The sequence below is a fragment of the Quercus suber genome, unplaced genomic scaffold (assembly GCF_002906115.3).
Source record: "Quercus suber isolate HL8 unplaced genomic scaffold, Cork oak 2.0 scaffold_262, whole genome shotgun sequence".
Taxonomy (NCBI): Eukaryota; Viridiplantae; Streptophyta; class Magnoliopsida; order Fagales; family Fagaceae; genus Quercus; species Quercus suber.
In genome coordinates this window covers 398,717-410,972 of record NW_027069718.1, presented here as the reverse complement: position 1 = coordinate 410,972, position 12,256 = coordinate 398,717, and the positions used below count along the sequence as shown (strand labels likewise).

Genomic DNA, 12,256 nt, shown 5'->3' with positions numbered 1-12,256 from the left:
AATAATGTTAAAACCATAATTTTTGTTACAATTTATTAACGTGGTGAGTTGTGGGTAATGGAGTTGTGAACCTATCATTTTTATTTCACTGTTTACAACTTCCTAAGTGAACAAATTGCAGTAAAAATTGTGACAAAAATTATAATCATCTAATTTTCCTAAAATTAAATATAGAAGAAGAGAATCTTTAAGCATAAAAAACAAAAATAAAAATCTAAGGGGGTGTTAGGTAGAGTAGTTTGAAAATTGTTGTTTATTGTTTTTCGAAATACGTGTGGGTAAAAAAATATGTTGAAATGCGTGAAATGCTGTTTAAAAACTAAAAAATATTGTTTAAAATGGCAAGCCAAACGGGGCCTAATCCTCTGCACTTTGCAGTGTCTATCCAAATTTGCAGGCATATATATATATATATATATGTTCTTTGTGCCGCCAAACCCCAAACACAGCTTTATAGATTCATTCAGATTCTCACTCTCTCGTCAGATTCCAACCCCACAAAACACACACTGCAAAGCAACTAAGCTGAAGCTCAAACCAAACCAAACCAAACCATGTACTGTTCTTCCTCTTCTTCAATCTTCACCACACCATCTCCATCACCACGCTCTTCAAATCTCTCATTCTTCCCTTTCCCTCAATTCGCTCTCCAAATCCCAAGTCTCCAAACTCTCCGTCTCAGTCTCACTCCCTGCAACGCCGCCCCCAAGCCCCAAACGGGACCAAACAGCAAGACCAAGACGAAGGCGAAGACCAAGAAGAAGAAAAAGAGTAACAACAAGGGTTTGGATTTCTCCAATGTTGAGGTTGTGAATGATGATGATGATAATGGTGGAGGGGATTTGGGGTTAAGTGATGCTCCGCTGCCGAAACCGCCAGCTGGGTTTGTGGTGGACGATCATGGAAGACTTGTCATGGCTTCACCTCCTTCAAAGAGAATTACCACCATTGTAAGCTACTAACTTCTTGCTTTCCCACCATTTTCAATTGGGTTTTTGTTTATTGGTTAGTATAAAAAGGATGAATGGCTTTTTTTTTTTGGCATCAATGGAAGTTGGGTTGAGTGAAAATGGAACAAAATTTGTGTGTGTGTGTTTCCAATGCTCTTATTGTTTCATTATAGGAAATGAGTAATGGTGGTTGTAAAATATGAAGTTACTTGCAAATGAAATCTAGCTCAAATGGCAATCTTCCTTTTTTTTTTTTTTTTTTTTTTTTTCTCTTTTTTTTTTTTTTTGTTTAAGAACAAAACTTGTGTACAATTTCTTAATTGATTTGCATTAGGTGCCTCAATTAAATTCAAACACAAATTATATTTTAAGGAGGAGGATTCAAACCTTGGACTTTGAACAAATAATTCTTGCCTATGTTCCCCCCCCCCCCTTTTTTTTTTTACATTTTATGAATGGGGACTCGAATCTTGGAAATCAAACACATAATTTGTACTTAAGTTTCGCTCCCCTTTTAGTATACATTTTAAGAATGGGGACTTGAAACTGGACTTCGAACACATAATTCATACCTAAGTTCTCCCCCCCCCCCCCCCCCCCAACACCCCCCCATTTTTTTACATTTTAAGAAGCGGGGATTCGAACCTTGGACTTCTCTGTTAGGAACACTAGAAAATGCTATTTAATCTAATTATCTAAATATTATTATTAGCTAGCACTTTTCCCCTTGAAAGAAAAAAGTGAAGGGTGAGGTCATGCATTCAAGGTCCGCCAATTGCATGAGTATTTACTAATAAAGAAAACGTTACATCTTACAAAATTGGTTCTAAGGAGTGAATACATGCAGGGCGGGGGCTCTGGTTTATAAATTTAACTTTGGGTGTATTATGCTTTTCGCGAGTCTTCGGATTCATAAACTCAAAATTTCTAAAGAATTCATGATCAGGTTGATCCTATGAATAATCTTCCATTAGAGTGTGTTATAAGGAGAGTGTTCAGAAGTTCTCAAGGAGATGAATGCATGCTGCTTTGCCCAGTTGACACGTAAGAAATGTTCCTCCTATGTTTGTAGTATATCCATAAATGAATTCAAAGTTGTATACTTTTTTCTTTTATTATATTTAATAGATACATAATTGCTGCAGGCCTGTACAGATATTGAAGAGCACAAACATTGATGGGTGGTCAGCTGTATGTTTAATCTTCCAGCTTAAATTTTTAATTTAGTTTTGATTTATCCATGCTTGATCTGAAAATTTATCTTTTGAGTTTTGACAGTTGAACATCTAACATAGCTTAAATTTAGATATAGACAAGCTTTATATAATCAATAACCCTCAGATGTTGGAAATTCTCAACAACTGAATATGCCCTAAAATTTCTAAAAAAATAAAAATTCCCTAAAAGGATTCAGAAGAATATCTTCTTAAAGATTAAAATTTTAATAAAATTTCAAACTCATCGAGAATTAGTGAAAAGAAGAGATATAGGTGGTAATGTTGTATGATGTGGTAAGCATGGAAATTTTGCAATTCTTTTGGTAATAGAATATGTCCACTTTTCCTTTCTGTGTCATTGGCTCTATGTCCACCCCCCACCCCCCCCCCTCCCCCCCAAAAAAAAAAAAAAGGTTTTTATTAGTATTTTGCATTTGAGGTTTATTAATCAATGTTTTACTGAACACTTTCTTTCTTTTGCTTTCATGCTTCACTCTATACATTCTTATGATCAACATATTCTACAATTTTAGGTGAACGATGAAGAAGTTGAAGTCATTCTCCCATCTGCTGCTTATGCTCTTTCCAAGATAAATATGCATCTTGTACATAGTGGGTATGATGGTGTAGATCTGCTTATTTGGATTTTTAACGTTCATTTTATCTGCTTTTCCATATATCTTGATGTTATTTGTTTTTTCATTCTGTTTCTCCATCAGATTTTGTTATACAGCACGGGGAGGGTTTTGCTACTCAGAAGATGACATATTTGATTTCCGCACAGGCAGAGTCTTCTCTTTTTTTAATTAATTCATGCTCCGTGAAGCACTTTTATTTACACAATTGCCCCCCACCCTTTCCTCCCATCTCTCAGTATGAGATAATGAGATGTGAATAACAAAGTTCAGGTCTTTGAATGTTTGATTGGTTTTTAACATTTGATTCTTACTATTTTGCAGATGACGGTCAAGATGTAGATGGGTTGCCTACAGAAGGTGTAGAAATCACATTCTTCCATCTGGTAATGTGATTGCCATCTATTCTTTAAACATTGCTTCTTAAATTTTGTAAGAATTGTAGGCAAACATGTATCTTTTTTAATTTATATTTGAAAAATATAAAGTTACAGAAAACTGGCTTACGAATGTGCTGTGCTTGTTGCTTTAAAAAAAAAAAAAAAGTAATAAGAAGAATTAACATCAAAATAACAGATTATAACATTCTTTCGTATGGTTCTGTATATTTATGAAATCTACAATGTTGCTAGGTCTACCCTCATCTACTAATAGCCAATGAAATAGAGTTAGCCCTCATAATTGACAATTCCTGCCCTGAAAGTTCTTCTATTGCTTTCCTTCCACAAAATCCACATCAGACATGGGGGGGACTAAATTCCATCTTTGTTTCTGAAGGAGCTAGGTTTTCTTCTCCAGCTTTGCAGCATCATATGCTCGGATTTAGGTGTAACCCATCTAATGCCAAAATATCAATCTGCCATAGACATCTCCTGCTTAATAAACCTGCCTATTGTCAATATCTTCCCCTCAAAGCTTCTGTCCATACATAAAAATGTAACTTTGATCAGAGCCTTCACGTTCAATATGGCCTCCAAGGAAAATCCAAAGTGACAGTCCCTCTCAAAGCTTCATAGTAACATAGAAGTCTCCATTCCTATTCTTCTTATAGCACACTTTCTCTTCCATCTCAACCTGAATTCATACCAACTACAAAAAATTAAACTATTCATTGACAGACTCCTGTTCTCAATCTTGTATCTGCCTCACAAGTACAGGGTTCCAATGCACTACCCCCCTCCTGGCCTCCATATAGTCACTCGTCCTAGCATGTCTGTTGTTTACAATATAGAAGAGCTCAGGAAATAGCAAATTGGGTACAGAATCTGCACACCAAACATCATGTTGAAAGCTCACTCTCTTTCTATCCCCACTTTCAAATCTGACACAATTATAACAAGACTCCCATCCAGCTCCAATTCCTTTCCACGCTTCCAGGGTTCCACCCCATGTGTAGTTTTGACAACTCTTGAAGTCCAACTCACTTTTGCTCTCATATTTGACTGTCACTAGTTATCTCTACAAGTAATCTTTCTCCTGAGTGGAGTGCCATAATTATTTTTCCAACAACACATAACTGAACGTACTTCACTTTCTAATGCCTAGAACACCCACCTTCAATGGTAATGTCATCTTCCTCCAATCTACTAGATGTATCTTCGTTTCCTCGCCCATACTCCCCACAGTAAGTCTTGCCGCAATTTTTCCAACATGTTAGCTATAGATACTGGTAAAGTGAACTGTGACAAAATATATGGGCAAGCTTGATGTTGTGTTTTTTAGCAGTCTCAAGGATGAGAGTTTACTCAAGAAAAAAGTGCTTAGGCTCCAATGAGAGAAGTAAAATGTGAGGGCTTTGGTTATGGTGTTGGAATGCTGACTTTTCTCTCTTCCCTAGTTTCAGCAATGTCAAGGGGCATAGCTATTTATTGCACTTCTCACAACTTTAAATATTTATCTTTCTTGCCACCTTTTAATCCCAAATACATAACCCACTCTTTAGTCTTTACTACTTCAAAACCCTAAACCAACTTTAAGAGGTAGCACAATTGGTTGGGGATCACAACTCATAAAGTGGAGGTCATTAGTTTGAATTTCCCCTTCTCTCTTCCCTTAGACCAACAACAACAACAACAAAGTCTCAGTCCCCAAATTTTGGGGTCTCTCTCACCTTAAAAGCTTTAAAAAAATTCTTTAAAATCCTAAAACCCCCAATTTTTTTCTATCCTTTAGTCAAGTAGTCTTTAAACCCCAGCCTTTAAATCCTAATAGTTGCTACTTCCAGAAAATTCTTGCAGTCAGTATTCTTCAAATTTCAACACTATCTGTCTTTAAAGTTGATCCTTTCACATCCTTATTCAATCTAAAGGTCGTACCTAGGGCACAAAACTCTCAATTTTGCAGTTTTTTTTTTTTTTTTTTGGGAGAGGCTTATTGGTGGTCATTTATGTGGTAGTTTTGTAGCATTTTCTTGTCATTTTAAGGTTTGACAACATTTCAGACAAGAAAAGTTTTTACCGCCATATACACATGTATGCAATGACTGATGATATATACTAACGACCTTAAGTGGTTATTGATTCACTGCTTTTCTTTAACTTATTGCCTTTTCTTACAGGATGGTTCACAGTACATGATTTACACACCATCTGATCCCCTTCTTTTTGTTGTTGTTAAGGTACTTCTTGATTTTGACATCTACTCTTCCTTTCCTTTAAAAAATAAAAAATAAAATAAAAAAAAACCTAAGAAGAAGAAGGAAACCAAACCTATGGCAATTTACTATCCAAAATTGTTGACTTCCCAAAGATCTATAGTTCTGGCTTAAGAACTAGGAGTAGCTGGTGCATGAGCTGGAGGCAGAACTTAAAATAGGTTGTATTGTATTTTTGCAGAATCACACTGGAGTATTGCAAATTGCAGACGATGTAAGCAATCTCATTCTTTTCTTCTTTTGCTAATCATAAGAAATCTCATTTTGCAAGAGACCGTTACCCTTTCTACTATCTTATTCTATTTGTTGCATAAGCATTTTCCCATTTGAGTTTAACTTTTCTCTTTCATAAAGATTATAACAGTGTGTCATCTAACCAGTCTGGCCACAGGCACACACATTTTGCAGTATGGTTTATGCTGTGAAACCATTGAGGGAATTACTCCAATTCAAATGGAAATAATTTGTGAAAACCTGGGAAAGGTTGCCTAAAAACAGGATTTTTGAACTTCTCTGACTTGTGGACATGCAACTCTACATAGTCAATCCAGATATTTGCTGGGCCATGAGATGTTAATATGATGCAATTTTTTACTTGGTAGGCATCAGGCTAAAATGTTGGGATTTGTCCACCGGCCAAGCCTAGTAATAACTAATAAGTGATCAGTTCATCTATAAACGTTTGAGACTATACCTTGATAGTGTGTGGAATGATGTGTGTGATTTGTGAAATATTCTTGTCATTGCAGTTTACTATCCAAAAAAGGGAAGGGTGTTGGGTATTCTGAGTTCACAGATTTGAGTTTTGGAATCAGTAGACTGCATAATGTGTGTGCACATGATCTACATGAGGACTTGTGTTTACACTGGTTATATTCTTTGAAACAGGATCTACTTGAGGACCCTTCTATTATAAGCGCAATTGACGAGGAGACTGAATTTAATGCATTGGTGGTATATGTCACTGCCTTATGCCCAAACTTTTATTGCATTGGTGGTTATCTACAGCTAAATGGTTGCTTTGGTTTGTTTTATCATATGTGCAGGAGGAAGAGGCGGCTCTTCTTGAATCATTAAAGTTAGGGGAAAGCTAACTAGATGTTAGCTTATGTCAGCAGTTTTGTCAAATTGGCTTGTTTTGCATCATTGTAGGAGGACGCAAGAGTTCAATTTGGAAGGCACTTCACCAAGTGCATGGTTTTTTTTTAGGTGGGGAGGGAGGGTGTTTATAAGGATTATTGTTCCCCTTTTTGTGTATGTATTACAAATTTAGCCTGTATGTTCAATGTGTTGAGCAATGCACGATTGTAGGTTTGTTGGTCCATATTGTCATTTTTTTCCTACTCTGCTTTACCATCTCTTAAGAGTTTTTAATGTGGAGAAAAAGAGAAATTGCCTATGACAAAATAGTGCTATTTGAATGCAAGATAATGAAAATTTCCTCCTTTTAGAGAAGTAGTTTCATTAGCGATGTTGTCATGACTTATAAAGTTGGGTTTAAAATGACATAATTAAAAAGTCAGATTTAAATTTTCACAAGGGACAAATTTTTGGGTACCCCCACTCCCCCCTCCCTTTTATTTGGCTAGAATGTCCTCAAAATGGAAGCATGTATGAGGCAAGAAAATCTAGTCGAGGAGTGCAGATAAAGTAAGATAAGCATTCTCAAAGTTCACTTTACTTGTGTTGTTCCTAGTAGCAGACTATTCCTCTGCCAGGTTGATATACTCTTTACATGGACACGTTATAATTGGAGGTGTTAGGATGCAAGTTAAATTATTAGTGCAAGTCATAATATATCTTGGTTGGACACATTCATTCTCGGTGGATGTGTCATTTAGTAGGCATCACATGAACAGGTGTGTGTTTATCGCTCCACATTCTTTTGTGCGGCTTTTATTTTTCTTTTTTTGAAAACAAACGCATATAAGAGATAGGGAATTGAGTTCTAATAACAAAGTTTGGTTTCAAACTTGTTTGGGGTCTTAGGCTTCAAGTCCTAATAGGAAGATGACAAGTAAGTCATATGCATTGTACATGATAAGTAAGTCATTTGCATTGCACATAACAAGGACACGTCATCTTTCTATTGGGCGTTAAAGTCCAACTTTTTCCCTTTCGAGTTGAGGATGAGTTTCATTATTTTCCACTAGAAAAGATCAGGTCCAGTTCAGGTTAAGCACAAATCTGACTTGGACCGACCCATAGATACCCATACGAAGAAAAGAGAGATGTGGTGTAAACTTATGTTATGGCTATTAATGAGAGTTGGAAGATTGTAGAGAAACTATTTCAAAGGGGGGGTGCTACTTGGCAAAAGCTAATTAATGAGAGACTTGGAAGATTGTAGAGAATTTATTTTAAAGGGAGGCGTCACTTGACAAAAACTTAGACCATCACAAAATGATGTATTTGCTTTTATATATACTAGCTTTGTACTTGTAATATGCACTTCTTCATTCTTCTTTTTTTTTTTTTTTTTTTCTTTTTTGTATAATATAACAATGTTGCTATTGAAATTTTCTACATGCGTCCTCATAGTGACAAAAACTTAGACCATCACAAAATGATGTATTTGCTTTTATATATACTAGCTTTGTACTTGTAATATGCACTTCTTCATTCTTTTTTTTTTTTTTTTCTTTTTTGTATAATATAACAATGTTGCTATTGAAATTTTCTACATGCGTCCTCATTAGATAGCATTTCGTAAGACTTAGAAGCAGAGATGATGTTTAAATTAGCACAAATAGCTTGAAACAAAGACTCCTCATTTATATAATACTCTCAATTTATACAATGCTCTCAATAGATTATAACACTAACAATAAAATAAAAAATAAAAAATAAAAAAAATTTCAATACTAACGTTAAAGGTTTTTAAAATATAGTTTTAACTTATAAATGTCAACTTACCTTATTTGTTTATATATTGAGTCCCATACCCTTATAATTTTTCAATCACCTTATTCAATTTTCAAATCCAGGTAAATGAATTTAGGGTAAATTACAAATTACATCCTTAAAGTTTGGGAGAGTTTGAATTTTATACTTTAAAATTTCAAAATTTAGATTTTATCTCCTGAAGTTTGGAAGTATTTGGATTTTATACCATAACGTTTCAGAATTTAGATTTTACCCCCTAAAATTTGAGGGTGTTTAGATTTTACACTCCCATATTCTGAAATTTCAGGATGTAAAATCTAAATACTCCCAAACTTTGGAGAGTAAAATTCAAACACCCTTAAAATTTATGGCGTAAAATTCAAATTTTGAAATATCATGATGTAAAATCTAAATAACCCCAAATTTCAGGGAATAAAATTCAAATTCTGAAACTTCAAGGTATAAAATTCAAACACCTTTAAACTTTAAGGGTGTAATTTGCAATTTGCCTATCAATATATTAAATAATGATAATATTAAAAGAAGACAAAATAATCTAATATAATTTTCCGAGCACGTCAACATACTACAATTTGAAAACCAAAAGAATATATTACATACTATCATGATCTAAATTTTAATATATTCTTCTCATTTATCCTAGTAACTAAAATTAATAAAATACTTTCAGAGCAACATCTGACACACATCAATTCCAATACTTTCTCATCTAATTTGATGCTAGATTTATAAACTTTGATTAGGGCTATGAGTCAGTTGGGGTTAGGTTTGAGGTTAACCCACCCCTTGACCTAAGCACGTTGGGTCTAGGGTCTTGAAACCTGTCGTCAACCTCGAGAAATATGAGTCATCAACTGCAAAGGATTGGTTTTTTCGGCGGTCATATTAATTGAGACCACCTAAAAGTTGGTGACATCAACGCGTGGTGGCAACTCTTCAAAATTCGTTGAAGACTCATTCAATAAAGGTTAGGTAATAGGTATGCCAAAACGAGAGTTACTAATAGAGCTTTGGACAGCTTGGAGTAATAAAATCATTTTTAAGAGCCTTTACTTTAGAGGTCACTGGTCTCGAATTACTTGGGAAAGAATGAAAGAAGGCTTTTGCATTGTATATTTCCCACGGTATTTTCACAATGCACTACCCGGGTTTTCTTGTGGTAATTTTCAAAATTTATGTTCATAGCAAAGGCCCTCCAACATATTTTTGTAACCCTCATTCAAATGAGTACCCGACGTGACTTTGTTGAGGCAACTTAAGAGGTGACCAGCCTTGATGATAAAGTTTTCAATAATGTTGAACCATCGACAGTGTGTGCTAAACAAAGAAGTAAAGTAATGTCAACACAAGATGCTACTTCAACGGATTCCATTGTACTTGATGAAGAACAAGTTCAACAAGAGACTACTACACAATTATTGTTCCATAATTCAATTGCAATCAAAATTTGTTTACCGTTTATCAATAGTAAATTGTTATTAAGTTGGTAATGAATTGTAATATATATTCAATAAAGCTAATAATGTAAATTAATGTGGGTATTACTAAATGACATTATTCAACATATGAATAGCATAAAAGAAAATGGGCAATGAATATTCGTTGATCATATATTCAATATTTCTAATAAAAATAGTCCTTAAAAAAAAAATACTTCAATAGAGAGTTCACATGATGTGAGTGTTGAATTTGATGAATGTGTCTGTTTTTATTTATTTATACAAAATTTTTTTTTAACACATGTTCACTTTAAATCACATATTATTATCTTAATAGGCCTAATATAAGTCTCTGGATCAAAGTAAATCTCTGTCTCCTACACATTCCTTCCACTTGAAGGTGGCGTTGTAATAAATTAACTTTTGTTGGTAGTGGTGAATTATTCACGGTCTTGGTGGGCTGTTGCAACTTACAAGTATAGCCTTGGACTATTCCTTCTTTTCTACTAATATTAGCATTATGCTTGTGATGTACGGCTTAATTAAAATTCATATGTATATAATTTTTTTATTAATTTACTTAATATAAATGAATATTTTACTTTTAAGTTACATAATGAATGCACGTTGTGTGAGATTAAGGTATCATAAAATGCATATATGTATATATATATATATATATAATTGAATGGAAGATGGTAGAGATACCTAAAAAATATATATAAAATGATTTTCAATAATACATTGAACTTTAAGGCTTAATTAATCACATATATTTAAATGGAAAACCCTTGAATTTAATAGTTAGAAACTATCCAAAACAATAATTGAAATCATGTTTAAGTAGAAATTTCAATTCAATAATTAAGAATAATCTAAATTACTAAACATTTAAAAATTTGAAGTAGAGAGAGACTCACATGAGAATTTAATTTTTGTCCTTCAAAACAAGGAAGAAGACACTGAAACTTGAGTGAGTTTCACCCTACCAAGTTTAAGTTTAAATTTAAATTTTAAGTCCTATGCGTTGCATGCTACATGTGTGTGTATGTGCATAAAAAATTATTTGAATTTAACATTTATTGTAGAGAAGAGGTGGTGTAGTCTTAGGTGGTGTAGTCTTACCCTTGTCTAGCTAATTCTTATTATAATCTCTTTGTTTTGCAGGAAGAGAGAGAAACGCTTCTTTTGAAGGAAAGAAAAAAAAGGCAGCGTATAATATATAATAGCTAAGATATTAATCTTTGGAAGTGGTATCTCATACGGATTAGTATTTAAATTGTGGGTTTTGGTAGTTAGAAGCTAGCGCATAGTAGTTAATAATTAGAAAATTACTTAAAAATTTTTTTAAAACCAATCCCTTAAAAAAGTTTTAGTAGAGTTTAAATCATGTTAATAAATTAACTCCCTATTCAATTTTTTTTTTTTAAATCACATTAATAAAAATTTACTGATAAAACTATTATTAGTAAATGTTTATTAGGCTTATCTATTTTGCTTTGTTACCAAATTTATATAACCTCTTTTATTTTCTTGTTTTCTTTTTTTTTTCTTTTTTCTTTTTTGAAGAAAATAAAACAACCAAAAACCTATAAACAACAATTTAAATTCAAAATAAAGAATATAATCAAAATTATTCATAATTTAAAATTAAAAAATTAACACAAATTATAAATTAAGATATAAATATAGAAAAAAGAACAAAGAATAAACCTGTTTGTTTTCTCTATCACTTTGAGAAATGAAAGTGTGAGTATGTAACTAAAATCTGAACCAATTATTGTAGAAGAGAATAAATGAGTACAAGAGTTTAATATTATGAATTAGGTTTTTTTGAAGTTAAAGAAAAATAGTTTAAACAAAATGAAAAATTAATAATGAAGAAAGAATGCACACCTGTCATGGGATTTAGGCATTTACATATTGGAATAAACTTCACTTCAAAAAGGATATATATATATATATATGATGTTATAAAATGTAACCTCCAAAATCGTCCATATGGTTCGTCCTTGGAAAAGGAATGGAGGAAGGGTGCAACAAAAAAGCCGTCTGTCCTCATCAAACCTCGTCTGTCATAAATCAAGGACAGACGAGTCCTCGTCCGTCCCAGATGACGGACGAGGCAAACATTCTGAACTTGAGCCAAGGCTCGTCCGTCCTTAATTAAGGACGGACGAGGCAAATATTTTGAACTTGCAAATTTAGTTCTTTTTTTATTTTCTTGTTTTCCTTTTTTTTTTTTTTTTGAAGAAAATAAAACAACCAAAAACCTATAAACAACAATTTAAATTGAAAAAAAAAGAATATAATCAAAATTATTCATAATTTAAAATTAAAAAATTAACACAAATTATAAATTAAGATATAAATATAGAAAAAGAACAAAGAATAAACCTGTTTGTTTTCTCTATCACTTTGAGAAATGAAAGTGTGAGTATGTAACTAAAATTTG

General features: G+C 33.1%; 1 protein-coding gene across 3 annotated transcripts; it reads left to right on the top strand.

The window, feature by feature from the left end:
- The first annotated feature begins 416 nt into the window (after positions 1 to 416).
- Positions 417 to 6,777, top strand: LOC112030414 (uncharacterized). 3 transcript variants are annotated; one of them, XM_065781289.1, is made up of 10 exons: positions 419 to 950; positions 1,897 to 1,994; positions 2,096 to 2,141; positions 2,701 to 2,783; positions 2,887 to 2,951; positions 3,127 to 3,188; positions 5,360 to 5,419; positions 5,637 to 5,669; positions 6,344 to 6,409; positions 6,502 to 6,777. In XM_065781289.1, the coding sequence occupies exons 1-10, from the start codon at positions 555 to 557 to the stop codon at positions 6,547 to 6,549; spliced, it is 957 nt and encodes a 318-aa protein (XP_065637361.1). In that variant the 5' UTR covers positions 419 to 554; the 3' UTR covers positions 6,550 to 6,777. The 3 variants fall into 3 exon arrangements, with proteins under 3 accessions (XP_065637360.1, XP_065637362.1, XP_065637361.1); XM_065781288.1 differs by lacking the exons at positions 6,344 to 6,409; positions 6,502 to 6,777 and adding an exon at positions 5,810 to 6,337 and having other exon boundaries at positions 417 to 950; XM_065781290.1 differs by lacking the exon at positions 5,637 to 5,669 and having other exon boundaries at positions 418 to 950.
- The last annotated feature ends 5,479 nt before the right edge of the window (positions 6,778 to 12,256 follow it).